This window comes from Myxine glutinosa, chromosome 4 (assembly GCF_964187855.1).
Source record: "Myxine glutinosa chromosome 4, kmMyxGlut1.1, whole genome shotgun sequence".
NCBI classification, from domain to species: domain Eukaryota; kingdom Metazoa; phylum Chordata; class Myxini; order Myxiniformes; family Myxinidae; genus Myxine; species Myxine glutinosa.
The window spans coordinates 194,974,284-194,990,217 of record NC_136264.1 but is presented as its reverse complement, the minus strand read 5'-3'; the positions used below and the strand labels follow the sequence as shown (position 1 = coordinate 194,990,217).

General features: G+C 46.0%; 1 protein-coding gene across 2 annotated transcripts in view; it reads left to right on the top strand.

Moving 5' to 3' along the window:
* The window catches only part of LOC137425597 (membrane-associated guanylate kinase, WW and PDZ domain-containing protein 3), a 107,564-nt gene that overhangs the window by 64,193 nt on the left and 27,437 nt on the right, over window positions 1-15,934 (top strand). For both annotated transcript variants that reach the window (XM_068114182.2, XM_068114181.2), the window contains exons 6-10: window positions 3,446-3,525; window positions 4,018-4,075; window positions 8,355-8,422; window positions 13,542-13,724; window positions 15,650-15,924. In XM_068114182.2, coding sequence (XP_067970283.2) covers window positions 3,446-3,525; window positions 4,018-4,075; window positions 8,355-8,422; window positions 13,542-13,724; window positions 15,650-15,924 — 664 coding nt within the window. The remainder of the gene's footprint in view (window positions 1-3,445; window positions 3,526-4,017; window positions 4,076-8,354; window positions 8,423-13,541; window positions 13,725-15,649; window positions 15,925-15,934) is intronic.

The window sequence follows — 15,934 nt, the reverse complement described above, 5'->3', positions numbered from 1 at the left end:
CTTTCACGAGCCTCGACTCTGTATACAAAAAAAAGAAAAAAAGAAAAAAAAAAAAAAAGATCATTTCCAGAGTTAAAAAAATAAAATTCCTCCACCTGTCTATGAATGTTACCTCGTTATGGTTTCAACAGAGAAAAAAACATGATGGTAGCCTTACTGTGATTGCTTCCATTTTTCTGTGCGTGGTATTAGCATAGAGTGTTGATTAACAAGCATTTGTTTTTTTTAAGGGATGTTTAACTGACAGAATAGTCCAATTGGTAGATTATTACCGCTCCACCACCAAAAGGGGAAGGAGGTTATGTTTTCACCCCTGTTTGTTTTGCCTGTTTGTTTGGCTTTGTGAGCAGGACATCTCCGAATCCAGATAGGAGATTTTTCTAATTTTTTAAGTGATTTTTCATCATTGAGTGATGGGACCAAAAACAATATATAGCACGATATTTTAAAAAGTTGTGGACGGATTCAGACAAAATTTGGTGAACATATTGGTGAAGCCTGGTGTATGGCTTAGCGGTTAGGGTGCCGGCTTGGGATCCGAGGATCCTGGGTTCGAATCCTGGTCGATCGCTGAATTAACACCAGGGGGGTTGACTCAGCCTGTCATCCTTCCGAGGTCGGCAAATTGAGTACCAGCTTGCTGGGATGAATGATCACGGTGTGTACCCCGGTTTAGAATAGGTACACCGTATCCCTGCGCATCGCATCGTAAGAGCGTGACCAAGGGTTGGCGTCAGGAAGGGCATCCGGCCATAAAAACATTGCCTCGGACAGGGAACCATGATTGTCATGGGGCCCGCAAGGCCAACCCCTGCTCTAGCGGGGAAAATGGCCTTAAAACGATCATTCATTCATTATTGTGGATGGGTTATGACAAAACTTGGTGGATGAGTTGGGTAGGTGATAAGAACAAGCCAAGTAGATTTTCGATCATGTCCGGATCCACATCCGGCCTGTCCATGGGATACAAAACGTAAACTGTTCAGCCTGTTGGAGGTACGTGCTCGACCGAGTGCTGTTCTGGTTTCCTGGTGGAATTTGTTGAAATTAAAACTATCTTCTCGTGCAGAGCAAGTGGAGGCAATCTGGTCATGCAGCATGTCCTTGGTTCTTGGTTCATGGAAAAGCGAGGTGACAACCACAAAAGGCATCATCCTGCCAGTTGCAGTTGGACATAAACGGGGGAAAGAACAAAGAGAAAAAGAGTAACTTACATGTGAGAGGCTTGGGTTCGATATGTTGAATGAGGATAGAAGGTATTGTCGGTAGGGATGGGGTGGTTGACTTGAGATGGTGGTGCACCCACTTGTAACCTTCAAGGGAAGAGTTCAACTGGACAACCTACCAAAGGGCATTCCACAAATGGGTGAAATGAGGAATTAAGGAGAGAGGTGGGCAGTAAACCTAGCTTTTGAGAGTTTAAACAGGAAGTGACAACTGGAAGAACACATGTCTTCTGGAGGAGCTGGGGTTGGGGATGGAAGGGGTGGGTGGGGAAGGGGGGGCGGGGGGGGGGGGGAGGGGGCTGGAAACCAGAGGCAGTTGAAAAGAGAGGCCACTCACCTGCCTATAATGTGAGAGCAAAAGGCCTTGTGCTTTAGCCTCATCGATGCAGATGTCAATAATCTTGTGAGCTTTGGATTCCTCATAATCCAGGATCTTTCAAGGAATTAGTCCAACAACGGAAGATTTTTAGTCTGGGGCTGGCTTTGGAAGCTGGTTTTACGAAATACTTTTACTTTTACTTTTAGCTCTTTCACGAGCCTCGATCCTGTATACAAAAAAAAAAAAAGAAGGTCATCCCCATAAGATGTAGAGCGTTGACGTTTGAACCCATCCGGTGGCTAACTATGGTTATTCATGTGTTCCAGAGCTGAGATTTTAAAGGAACAACGCACCTGTTCCTTTTAACAGCTGACCAATATCTTTATCAATTTCAGATCAACATTGAATGATACAGCTGTCCCCTGCCTATCACATACACCACAATGTGGAGATGTCTGCAAATAGGGAGAGGGTTTTTGAGAGCATTGGAGAGGTTGTTTATGCAGATGAGAATTAAGATGGGGCCCAAGGCATTGCTTTGGGTTACTCCAGCAAGGGGTGGAGGGGACAGGGTCACTTATTTTATTATTATTATTTTTTTGTATACATGATCGAGGCTCGTGTAAGAGCTGACATTAATAACAAAACAACAAACGGACACATAAAACATATCATAAAGGGAGCGGGAGACAACATGGGGAGAGAGAGGGAAGCACACAAGTACAACAGTAGAGAACAGGGACATCGGGAGATCTGTGGGAGGGAGAGGGCTTGGGGGGAGGAGGCACGGGAAGGGGTGGGGGGGAGGGGGAATGCAGCATATTGTTTGTGACGTACTGACTGTATGAGTGGAGGAAGTCAGAAAGCCTGTTATGAAGGCGGCCTTCTATTCCATCATAGGTAGTGAGCTGGACAAGAGAAGCAGGATGGCAAACTGCATCAAATGCCTGAGATAAGTCCATGGAGAAGGCCGTGCTGGTTTGAGACTTTTCAGTTTCTGTTTTTCTTTTTGTCCCCCGTCGCACCGCGGAGCGAAAGTGGACTATGGTTTTCCCTTCCGTCCGTGTGTCCGTCCGTGCGTGCGTGCGTGCGTAATCAACCTTACTTCACGTTAGGATCCTTCCTCATCTAAAATTGCCTCAATGACCCAACAAATCTCTGATGTAAAATTGGATCAGGATAAAGGGTAATTATTGCAAGTCGATGATAAATTCATGACTTCATATTGGATTGGAGAAAAAATAAACCTACTTGCAGTTCTTCCTGAAATAATGTTGAGGAAGGTGGATGGAGGTTATGTTTTCGCCATACTGTTTGTCTGTCTGTCTGTCTGTCTGTGAGCAGTAAATCCCAAAAAGTTATTGACTGATTCGGACAAAACTTCGCGGAGAGTTTGGGTGGATCACAAGGATACATTTATTAGATTTTGGTGAAGATCTGGATACGATTTTCCTTTTCAAGTGATTCTTCACCATTGAGTGATAGGGCCAACAACGATATATAGCATCTTATTTCAAAAGTTGTGGACGAATTGTGACATAACTAGGTGGATGAGTTGTTTAGGTGACAAGATTTTGTCACCTAAACCTGTTCACCTGTTTTGTTTTGGTGACGAGCCAATTAGATTTTGATTCAGGTCCGGATCCAGATCCGACCTATCGGTGGGATACAAAATGTAAACTGTTCAGCCTGGCGGAGGTGTGCGCTCTACCGAGTTATGTTCTACTTGCTTTGGCATTTGAGAATATTTGTTTATGAACTTTTATTGTTATAACTGGGAATGTTGTCGGTTGAGTAGGTTAATTTACCACACCTGCATGTTTTCATCGAGTTTTTTTTTTTTTTAGTGGAGACATTCAACCAAAGTCAAACTACTGTGATCTCTGCTTTGCTTTGCCAGTCACAATACGAAGACCACAACCTGGCTAGATCCTCGGCTGAAGTCTCATCTGAAGGCTGTTGAGGAATGTGAGGAAGGAGGTGAGCTGGGCAGTGATTGAGTTATTCTGTGGGATTGTTTTGATGAGGTCAACATGCAGTATGGTAGAGAGGTGGTGTAGGAATAGAGAGTCGAAGCAATGTAAGGGGTTTTGGAATAGGGTGTGGGTTGAGGCAAATGGTGGGAAATGGCAAAGGTTGGGAGAGCTGAGGCCTGGCTGTGTAAGGCCAAAACATGAAGTGATGAGGAAGAGTTTGTGAAAGGTGTGAGGGGTGGTGAGTATGAAGACTGTGATGTCCCAAAGGACCAAAGGGGTTCCCATTGAGTGAATGTATGCCTCGGTGCAATTCCGCATTATACCAGCATCTGTATCAGATTTGCACTCCACATGAGCAGATGGCTATGTCCCTCGATGCTCCCATTGTGCTCGTGCTATGGCACACGACCACCACCTGCCATGGCAAGACATTGTTATATCTAACGGTGAAGTTTTGTGGACCATTGACGACACCCTAATCATTTGTATTTCACAGAATTGCCGTACGGTTGGGAAAGGATCGACGATCCCGAATATGGAACTTACTACGTCGAGTAAGGAAGTAGTTTTGTGACATCATTTCATGGCATGGATATCCTTTGTAATGGTAACTTGGTTGGGATTATCCTGAGACCATCAATTTTATTTGCATGCAAATTCAGCATTAGCCCAACGTGATTGAGTAACCAATTACAGTTTGCTATATCAGCACGTGACTAAGATGGAGCATTTCCTTATTACACACGAGATGCAATTCTATCACGTGTTATTTGCATTTTTATATCCAGTTTTCTTCTTATTGAACAAGAGGTGCAACTCTGACCCTAAATGCAACATGATGGTGACATCATATGCATAAATTATGCATATATATATATATATATATGTATTGTTTTGAATTTTGGGGAAGGGGGGAATATCTAGATCCAGGTAGATCTGCATAGGTAGGTGCTCCGATGATCGTGATAGAAGAACCATCTCAATGTACAGTAAGTCAGGGACCTGTAGCCCCGATGTCGGATAAGTTGGATATATGTCCCTGTTACGAGTGGGCGGGACATGCTAATTAGTTCAGGGATTATGGGTAAAATTCCCTTGTATGTCATCCCCCCTGTCGCTATCCCATTGTCCCTTTTGGCACAGCACCATAGACACTTAGCTAGGCCCTTAGCTGCACACATTAATTAATTTCCCTCCGCCACAATAAGACTTACAGGAAGAACAGGCAGGAAGCCAGATCGGGGCACCGCCGATGGGGCCGCAGCCAGCCACATCAAAAGTTGGCATAGCAACACACATTGTGCAAGGCAGGCTGAGGCCACGCCCACTTCAAGCGTGATTGGTCAAAAAGGGTTGATGGGAAGATCACACCATGGGGTAAGAAGCTGGCCACTGATTGGTGGAAGGAGGCGGCAGACTGATTGGCCACCGATGGATGGCATGACACGACGGCAAAAAGTGCTCGGCCAATGAGAGGACACCAACGCGATGAGAAGATTCAAGAAGTCGAGGGGCACCGCGCTGGTTGGAGGAGAGGAGGGCTGACGTCACGTGACGGCGAGAAAAACCTCTCGCCCGCCGGCATTTTTCCCCTCTCCCCTTTGCTCTCTTGCGTTGGACTGTCCCTTTGCGCTTGCCCTTCTCGTTTCGGCTTCCTCCCCGTTTGGATCTCCCTCCTGCCCGTGCTTCTCGTTCCCATTTGGACAAGAAGGCATTTGGCATTCTTCATTCCGTCTCGCGTGTGATCCGCCATCAATTGGTGTAATGCATCGTGAAGCTCGGTTCCATCCATGGACACTCTGTCTTAACTGAGAGCCGTCCACACGACAATATATATAAAAACATTGCCTCAAACAGGGAACCATGATTGTCATGGGGCCCGCAAGGCTAACCCCTGCTCTAGCGGGGAAAATGGCCTTAAAACGATCATTCATATTTACATTTTGAAGTCCATTGTATAATTTAAATAAACATAAATGCAAATTTCACATGTGGAAAAAGTAAGTACACCCCTACATTTATCACTACTTCAAATACCTAAAATTAGAATCAGGTGCACCAGCTCAGGTGCAAATGATTAGAACATGGTTAGAGAGGTTCTTGGAGGAACCTGTCTTATTTAAACCTCAGACATTTAGTTTGGTTTGCTCTTTGTTGTTGAAGTGTGCGACGTCACCATGCCTAGATCAAAAGAGCTCTCTGAGGCCTTCAGTAAGAAGGTTATAGATGCCTACGAGTCTGGGAAGGGATTTAAAAAGATCTCCAAACAATTTGAAATCAATCATTCGACTGTTCGGAAGATAATCTGCAAGTGGAGAAGATTCCAAACAACTGCCAACTTGTTCAGGCCAGGCCGCCCCAGCAAGTTCAGCCCGAGAGCAGACCGCAAGATGCTGAAAGAAGTCTCAAAGAACCCCAGAATGTCATCACGGGACCTACAGGTAGCTCTTGCCACTATTTATGTCAAAGTGCACGAGTCTACCATTAGAAAGAGGCTGCACAAATTTGATCTCCATGGGAGGTGTGCCAGGAGGAAACCTTTGCTGTCCAGAAAGAACATCAGGGCAAGACTAAAGTTTGCCAATGAACACCTCGGCAAAGACCAGCACGTCTGGAACAATGTGCTCTGGACAGATGAGTCAAAGGTAGAGCTATTTGGCCACAGTACCAGAAGACATGTTTGGCGAAAACCAAAGACAGCATTTGACCACAAGAACCTGATACTAACTGTAAAGCATGGTGGTGGAAATATTATGGTTTGGGGCAGCTTTGCTGCATCAGGGCTTGGGCAGCTCACCATCAGATAATCCACTGTGAATTATTCATTGTACCAGAGGGTGCTTGAGGACAATGTGAGGCCATCTGTTGGAAAGTTGAAGTTCAACCGAAGGTGGACCTTGCAACATGACAATGACCTTAAACATACCAGTAAATCTACCAAGGAATGGCTGAAAAGAATGAAATGGAGGGTTCTGGAATGGCCACGTCAAAGCCTGGATCTAAATCCCATCGAGATGTTGTGGGGGGATTTGAAACGAGCTGTGCATGCAAGAAACCCCTCAAACATCGCACAGCTGAAAGAATTCTGCATGGAGGAGTGGGCAAAAATTTCTCCCAGTCGATGTCAGAGACTGGTCGACAGTTATAAGAAATGCCTACTTGAGGTTGTTTCTGCCAAAGGGGGCAATACCACCTATTAGAGCCAAGGGTGTACTTACTTTTTCCACATGCGAAATTTGCATTTATGTTTATTTAAATTATACAATGGACTACAAAATGTAAATGTTTCATGATATTTGTTATATCATATCACCGTTATCTATCAATATTGTTGAAATGAAGATCAAATAGCTGTATGTTGAAATATGTTGAAAAAGTCAAAACTTTACATGGGGTGTACTTACTTTTTCACATGACTGTATATATATATATATATACGTATGTATAAATCATGTGATCTAACGCAAATTAAAGGGCTTGTGCACAAATCGCATTCAGGATGGAGACCTCATTGTACTTGGTCATTACAAGTACATTACTAGACATTTGATAAATACACTTTGTACATGTGATCTGAACTTGGGTTCCAAGCATTATGAGCCATCGGTTTAACCAGAAAGCCAAAATGGTCCATTGAGGAACAGGTAAATTCAAATGATTCATAAATGTTGAATCTGCACATACATAGCACAATTATTTCTGTGAAACAGCTCATCATGCCTTGTATATAACGATTTTATGCATTGGCTTGACAACGAGATAACCCACGTATGAATGGGAACCCTGGACGTTTCAGAATGATCGAAAGTGAGGACACTTTATATTATTTGTTTAATTTTATTTGTGATTGTTATTTATGATGTTTTCATAATTATGATATATATATTTATATATATATATACACATACATACATACATACTTGCATCCCTAACCCTAATACTTGCATCTGAATACCCTAATACACTTAGCCCCTCGCAGGAATTTGATTCCTGTTTGTAGAAAATTGTAGATGAATTAATCTCCAATGCACTTCTGCATATACTTGCATACATATGCAGTCATACATACACATACATATACTTACGCTCACATTCGGGGTCTGCCTAGCAGGCACGTAAGACATCGGCCATTATAAAGCTCGCAGTGTTAAGTGTGGAAAATTCTGAGGAGATTTCGGTTGGCTCAATAGCGCAGTGGGCTGTTGCGGCGAAAGCAATGGAGGTCCGTGGTTCAAGTCCCGTGTTGAGCCAGAGTTTTTCACACTTAGTCCCTCGCAGGAATTTGATTCCTGTTTATTTAAATAAATAAAAAATTATATATACTTGCATCCCTAACCCTAATACTTGCATCCTGGTCTTAATACCCGAATACACTTAGCCCCTCGCAGGAATTTGATTCCCGTTTATAGTAAATTGTCGATGAATTAATCTCCAATGCACTTCTGCATATACTTGCATACACATACATATGCATACATATACTTACACTCACATTCGGGGTCTGCCTCGCAGGCACGTAAGACATCGGCCATTATAAAGCTCGCAGTGTTCAGTGTGGAACATTCTGAGGAGATTTCGGCTTGCTCAATAGCGCAGTGAGCTGTTGCCGTGAAAGTAATGGAGGTCCTTGGTTCGAGTCCCATGTTGAACCAGAGTTTTTCACACTTAACCCCTCGCAGGAATTTAATTCCTGTTTATTTATAAATAAATAAAAATTAAATATATATACTTGCATCCCTAACCCTAATACTTGCAAGCTAGTCTTTGAACGTGGTTGTTGTGTGAATCTACAAAGCTGTGTGTACAAATCGCTGTGTGTCCTGTTCGCTGCAGTCACATTAACAAGCGGACGCAGTATGAGAACCCTGTGAGTGAAGCAAAGAAGTGGCAGAACAAAGCAGGTGTGTACCCGGAAAGGTTATCTTGGGCAATTTTTGTTGCACATTTTGTGAAATCCAGTGATTGTTTAGAGAACTTGAGAAATAATTCTGAGATAAATTGTGTTACGTGGTCCTCCCGGTGACTACCTGGTCTCGGTGACTCCCGGACCGTGAGAGGAACCCCGCCAGAAAGATATATGATTTATACGCTTTCGTAACGCAATCAATATGAATTCCAGTCAATAAGAAACCCCACACCAAGGATCCGGATTAATCAATAATCTATTCCCAATCAATCAACAACAATCAACAATCAATCAACAATATTACTAAGATGGCCATCTCATATATTTCCCCCCTTGACCCCACTCACTGCACCCTCAATGGTCACTGTCCCTCACAATGTCTCTGGGCCCCTCCAGACCAAGGTGAAGGTCGACTTCTCCGCACACGGGCGGTTGAACGGACCCCTGGCTGACGTGCTCCAAACGTGCACGTCCCGTACCGGGAACGGCTGCTGCAGCGGACACCTCCTCGGGACGCCACCGGGGTCGGAGCCCGTGATCGCGGCCTCTGGGCTGTGAACGGCTCGCAAAGCACGCGAGGCCCAAGGTGCGACCCATACACGCACTCGTAGGCGTCGAGGCGAACAGTGCCGGACGCTTGGTTCCTTCCAGGAACCCACGGCAACCTGACACGTAACAGGCAATCACCCCGCGCAGGTAACTCCTCTCGCCAGACGGGCTTTTCAAACGCAGCGTTCCAAAGCAGATAAAGATCGACTCGGCTCGCGTCGGAGCTGGTCGAGGATCAAGATGGCCGCTTCTCTCCCGACCTTGTCTTCTTCTTCTTCCGGTTCACCATCCCGTTTCCGGTCTCCTGTTATCAGGAGCGCTTCTAACCATTTAACCACAACAACCTTTAATAGAATAAACATTAATAAGCAATGACCTGAATAGTAATTCACATAAATCCGGAATCCGTAACACTCCCCCCCTTCAAGAAAGAAAGTTTGAACCCAGCGAAAACTTTCTTTGCAGGCCAACTTTGATAAACAAACAAGATAACTCACACCCCAAATCATCAGTTCCCCCGGGCACAATTATCACATCTCAAAAACAAAGCAACAAAATTTCACAAAACCCCCAGAGATTCCAAAGGTAATTCACGCTGGACCAAGCGTCAACACTTCTAGTTTCTCTTGAATGCCGGTTAAGGGGTGGTGACCAAAACCCCAAAGTTAAACAACTCGATAGCACTTTTTCGGGAGGCCAAGCTGAGTATACACTACATGGACGCCTTAAGGAATGTGGAGTTCACGGTTAGTCCGGGGAGGAAAGTTCATTACATGGACGCCTTTAAGAACGTGGAGTTCACGGTTAGTCCGTGCAGGAAAGTTCACCACCTGGACGCCTTTAAGAACGTGGCGTTCACGGTTAGTCCGTGTAGGAGCCCAGGCTCGGCGGCTCCGCCGTATATAGTGCTTCAACTTCTCCGGACTCCTAACAGTTTCGGTGGGACCACTTGACCCAGTAGTCACCTGACTGGCGGTCTCCGTCTCGGCCAGTGCTCTGACAATCATTCTTTCGGGGGATGCCGTAACTCTGGGAGCCTCCATAGTAATATCGGCTGCTGCCAACACCAAAACTACCGCCAAGTTGTCCTCTTCTGTAGACCTCTCGACGCCGACGAAATGCCTTCCCTACTGTTATGGTCCGACCCTCCAAATCCTTACCATTCCAATTCTTCTCTGCCTCTCTGGCGTCTTTTGTGCTTGCAAACGTGACAAAGCCGAACCCTCTTGACCGTTGCGTTTCCCTGTCTTTTACCAACCGTACTTCCACCAGCGGCCCATATCTGTTGAAGACAGAGGTCAGAACTTCTTCCTCTGTTTTGAAGTTCAGTCCCCCTACAAATAACTTGGTACTTTTGTCGCCCTCCCGAGCTGGTGTGGTGTTATTTTCCCTGCTGGACTCTTTACCAACCCTCGGGTTACCATAAACTTGACCCCCGGCCAAATCATTCCCGATAACCACAGATACTCCCTCTACAGTCTACAGGAAGCGTGGCTTGTAAACCGACGGTGACCGGTCCTGACACCAAATCGGATTCCAAATGGATGACATGAAGTGGGGCACTAACACAGCCACCAATCCCTTGTAACCGAACACTATCACCAGTTGCTGTACTCTTTGACAATGGCAAAATGCCTTCAACCATTAAGGATTGATGGGCTCCTGTGTCCCTCAATACCCTAACAGGTCTTGGGTTAGTCAAGTCTCCCTCTAGTGAGACAAACCCCTCATAAATAAATGGTTGGTAACTCTTCTGTGGGCGATTTCTTATGTTTGCCATCGCATTCGGAGTTGTACTAGTCGGACTCCGCTCTGGGTTGTCCCTTTTCATGAGGTAACAACTGGACATCAAGTGTCCAGGTTTTTTGCAAAAGGCGCAAGTAGGCCCGGAGGAAAAACTCGTGGTCTGTCTCGGGCCCCCCGGGAAATAAGTTTGTCTTGGGCCCGTAGGCCCCTGATTTCGAACAGTTGGGGTATCAGAGTTGTCCCCATAATCCTCTCGAGGCCCCGCCATGGATTGTCGTTCTCCGCACCGGGTGTTCCATAACTCCCCTGCTGAAGTCTAGGCGAGGAGCTCGGTTTGTGGATCCCTATCCGGTGTGTTAAGGCATAATCATCTGCCATGGTGGCTGCGTCCCACAACTTTGGTACTTTCTTTTCCTGCAGGTACACTTTGATGTCCTCGTGGACACACTGTTGAAATTCCTCCACCAGGATCAAGTCACGCAATGCTTCGAAGTCTTTCCCGACTCCTTTTGACTCACACCACCGATCAAACATGTTTTCTTTCACTCTGGCAAACTCCACATGGGTCTCACTCTCCCTCTTCCTGGCATTCCTGAATTTTTGCCGGTAAGCTTCAGGAACCAACTCATAGGCTTTGAGAATGTGCTTCTTCAATACCTCATAATCTGCACATTGGTCCATTGGTAGCGCCGAATAAATATCTTGAGCTTTACCCACCAGCACACTTTGCACTAGTATGGTCCAGGCCTCCTCCGGCCAGTTTAACTGTCGAGCCACTTTCTCAAAGTGTGGAAAAAATTTAGCGACTTCCTTTTCACTGAAGGGTGGAACCAGCCTCACATGTCTGCCCACATCCCAGGTGTTCTGGCTAGGTGTCGGCCCAGTCAGCAAGGGTGGTACCTCTCCCCGTTCTCATTAACTCCAGCTCCTTGAATTTAATTTCTTGCTGAAGCGCCATGTCACGTTCCTTTAATTCCCTTTCGGCTTTTCTCTCCTCTGCTTCGAGTTCCCTTGCAGCTCTCCTCTCCTCTGCTTTTCTCCCTTCTAACCTTTCCTGGAGTTCTCGTGCCACTCTCCTTTCCTCTGCTTGTTTCTCTTCTCTCCTCTCTTCTGCTTTCCTTTCCTCTGTTTTCATCCTTTCTAACCTTTCCTGGAGTTCTCGTTCCACTCTCCTTTCTTCTTCTGCTCTTTCCTTTTCTGCTTTCCTTTCTTCTTCTGCTCTTTCCTTTTCTGCTTTCCTTTCTTCTTCTGCTCTTTCCTTTTCTGCGTTCCTTTCTTCTTCTTTGATCCGTTCCTGGCTCCGTAATTGCAACTCCAGTTTCCGGAGTTCAACGTCTTCTGGTTCTTCGGGTAGCCACTCCCAGGCTAACTCGTCCCATGTTCCTAATCCCACCATAGATTGTATCACCGCGGTCTGCAACTCTGCCTTCCTCAAATTAGTTCGGACCTCCAAGTTAAAATGTTTGGCCAATTTCAAGAGGTCCGATTTTAGTAACGCTCGGAACTGTGCCTCACTCGAGGTTACCGCAAAGTTCTGTGCCACAAACGCCATGGTGACTATCGTTAACACCTGTTAACCTTCACCCAAGACTTTACCACAATTTCCCAAAAATTTACCAATTAATAATTAATTAATTAATTTTAATTAATAAAAATATTATTTTATTATTTTATTCAATTTTATATCCCGGAATTCAATTGGACGAGCCCCCAGTTCTGTTACGTGGTCCTCCCGGTGACTACCTGGTCTCGGTGACCCCTGGACCGTGAGAGGAACCCCGCCAGAAAGATGTATGATTTATACGCTTTCGTAACGCAATCAATATGAATTCCAGTCAATAAGAAACCCCACACCAAGGATCCGGATTAATCAATAATCTATTCCCAATCAATCAACAACAATCAACAATCAATCAACAATATTACGAAGATGGCCATCTCATATATTTCCCCCCTTGACCCCACTCACTGCACCCTCAATGGTCACTGTCCCTCACAATGTCTCTGGGCCCCTCCAGACCAAGGTGAAGGTCGACTTCTCCGCACACGGGCGGTTGAACGGACCCCTGGCCGACGTGCTCCAAACGTGCACGTCCCGTACCGGGAACGGCTGCTGCAGCTGGGGCCCCCTCGGGACGCCACCGGGGTCGGAGCCCGTGATCGCGGCCTCTGGGCTGTGAACGGCTCGCAAAGCGCGCGAGGCCCAAGGTGCGACCCGTACACGCACTCGTAGGCGTCGAGGCGAACAGTGCCGGACGCTTGGTTCCTTCCAGGAACCCACGGCAACCTGACACGTAACAGGCAATCACCCCGCGCAGGTAACTCCTCTCGCCAGACGGGCTTTTCAAACGCAGCGTTCCAAAGCAGATAAAGATCGACTCGGCTCGCGTCGGAGCTGGTCGAGGATCAAGATGGCCGCTTCTCTCCCGACCTTGTCTTCTTCTTCTTCCGGTTCACCATCCCGTTTCCGGTCTCCTGTTATCAGGAGCGCTTCTAACCATTTAACCACAACAACCTTTAATAGAATAAACATTAATAAGCAATGACCTGAATAGTAATTCACATAAATCCGGAATCCGTAACAATTGTTCCTTTTGTGCATATTGATTGCTGGGTGCTGGTGACACTGCGAGTGTCGTTGCACTTTAAGTCCAAGTGACGTGGGTTATAATTGTCAAAATATGAATTTCACAACTACGACCATATCGGGGTTGACAGGATGGCCATGAGGTAGTGTTGGAAATGCTTGCAGACCTGCTCCTCTCAAACACTAAATACCCATGAATACTGAAGTTGAGCGCGTGTGCCCACATGTACAGATACCTTATTCTTTACACGAGAGATGGATGAGCTGCACGGCTCCTTCCTGTACTCTCATCTGCGGAAGGGACAGCGTGGATTCGGTTTCACCATCATCGGAGGAGATGAACCCGAGGAGTTCCTGCAGATTAAGAGTCTAATCACAGGAGGTCCTGCAGCTGCCGAAGGCCTCATGGAGACAGGTCGTTGAATACTGTATATCATATCTATCATATATCATATATCATATATATATCATATCGCCTTATCATAAATTGAATGATATCCGCACTGTTCGTTGCTCTTCTATTAAGAAATGCAAACTTGAGGTCTCCTGTCTGCAGAGATGAGAACCAGAATGTATAACTAGTTACCTCCACCACCAAAGGTGGATGGAGGTTATGTTTTCAGCCCTGTCTGTCTGTCTGTTTTTGTCTGTGAGCAGGTTATCTCAAAATGTTGAGGACGGATTTGGACAAAACTTGGTGGACAGATTGGGTTTGTTCATGTTTGCCAAGGACGAATTTGTTCGATTTTGGTGAAGATCCAAATCTGGAACCGGATATGACAATTATTTTCAATTTTCAAGTGATTCTTGACCATTGAGATATGGAGCCAAAACAATGTATATTATGGTATTTTTTAAAGTTTTGGACGAGTTCAGCCAAAACCAGGTGGATGAGTTGTTTTGGTGACGAGAACAAGCCAATTAAATGTTGCTTCGGATGCGGATTCGGCCTATCAGTGGGCGAAAAAACATAAACTGGGCCTATCAGTGGGTGACAAAACGTAAACTGGGCCTATCAGTGGGTGACAAAACGTAAACTGGGCCTATCAGTGGGTGACAAAACGTAAACAGGGCCTATCAGTGGGTGACAAAACATAAACTGGGCCTATCAGTGGGTGACAAAATGTAAACTGGGCCTATCAGTGGGTGACAAAACGTAAACTGAGCCTATCAATGGGTGACAAAACGTAAACAGGGCCTATCAGTGGGCGAAAAAACATAAACTGGGCCTATCAGTGGGTGACAAAACGTAAACTGGGCCTATCAGTGGGTGACAAAACGTAAACAGGGCCTATCAGTGGGCGAAAAAACATAAACTGGGCCTATCAGTGGGTGACAAAATGTAAACTGGGCCTATGAGTGGGTGACAAAACGTAAACTGAGCCTATCAATGGGTGACAAAACGTAAACAGGGCCAATCAGTGGGCGAAAAAACATAAACTGGGCCTATCAGTGGGTGACAAAACATAAACTGGGCCTATCAGTGGGTGACAAAACGTAAACTGGGCCTATCAGTGGGTGACAAAACGTAAACTGGGCATATCAATGGGTGACAAAACGTAAACTGGGCATATCAGTGGGTGACAAAACGTAAACTGGGCCTATGAGTGGGTGACAAAACGTAAACTGGGCCTATGAGTGGGTGACAAAACGTAAACTGGGCCTATCAGTGGGTGACAAAACGTAAACTGGGCATATCAGTGGGTGACAAAACGTAAACTGGGCCTATGAGTGGGTGACAAAACGTAAACAGGGCCTATCAGTGGGCGAAAAAACATAAACTGGGCCTATCAGTGGGTGACAAAACGTAAACTGGGCCTATGAGTGGGTGACAAAACGTAAACTGGTCAGCCTGGCGGTGGTATGCGCTCTACTGAGTGCCGTCCTAGGTGCGAATGGGAACATCTGCCTTGCATGACTGATTGCTTAGGATATAATAGGATCTTGTGGATGTGCAAAACATTTGTAGCCTCGCTTGGACAGCTTCTGACCATTACCATGTGCTGTGGCCCCTGTGTTCTGGGACTTGTTCCACTGACGTTGGGTGAACCCTCGCGTCAGGGGTGCTTTAGCGAATCGGGTGCTGATAACAGCCCTCTCCTGTGCGAGATGGGGGTAACTGTTTGAAAGGAATTTTTGGAGCTTGTTCCCTGGAGAGGATCTGCATCTGCTCTTTTGGGTTAAGCTGACGATGTATGGGTGCAACTCTCCTTTGTGAAGGAGCTCTGGATGTCGAGCCTCAAATGAAAGTTTTTCGTCAAGGTTGTAATTTAAAAATAAAAATAAAATACAGCAATGACTCTACAGTCAATGTTTGAATGCATTGTGCCTTGCCCACAGGTGACGTGATCGTGCGTGTAAATGACACGTGTGTGCTGGGCTATACACATGCCCAGGTCGTCGAGATATTCAAAGGCGTCCCGATTGGAGAGGAAATTACGTTGGAGCTCTGCCGTGGTTACCCCTTGCCCTTTGACCCGGATGACCCCAACACGCAGCTCGTCAAGTCTGTCGCGATCTCATGTGAACCGCTCCTTCTGAACGGCGGCCGCGAGAGTGTCGGGCGTGACCTGCGCTCCTACGTCCCAGCACCGAAGTACAGCGAGCGTGGCGAGGTACACGTAA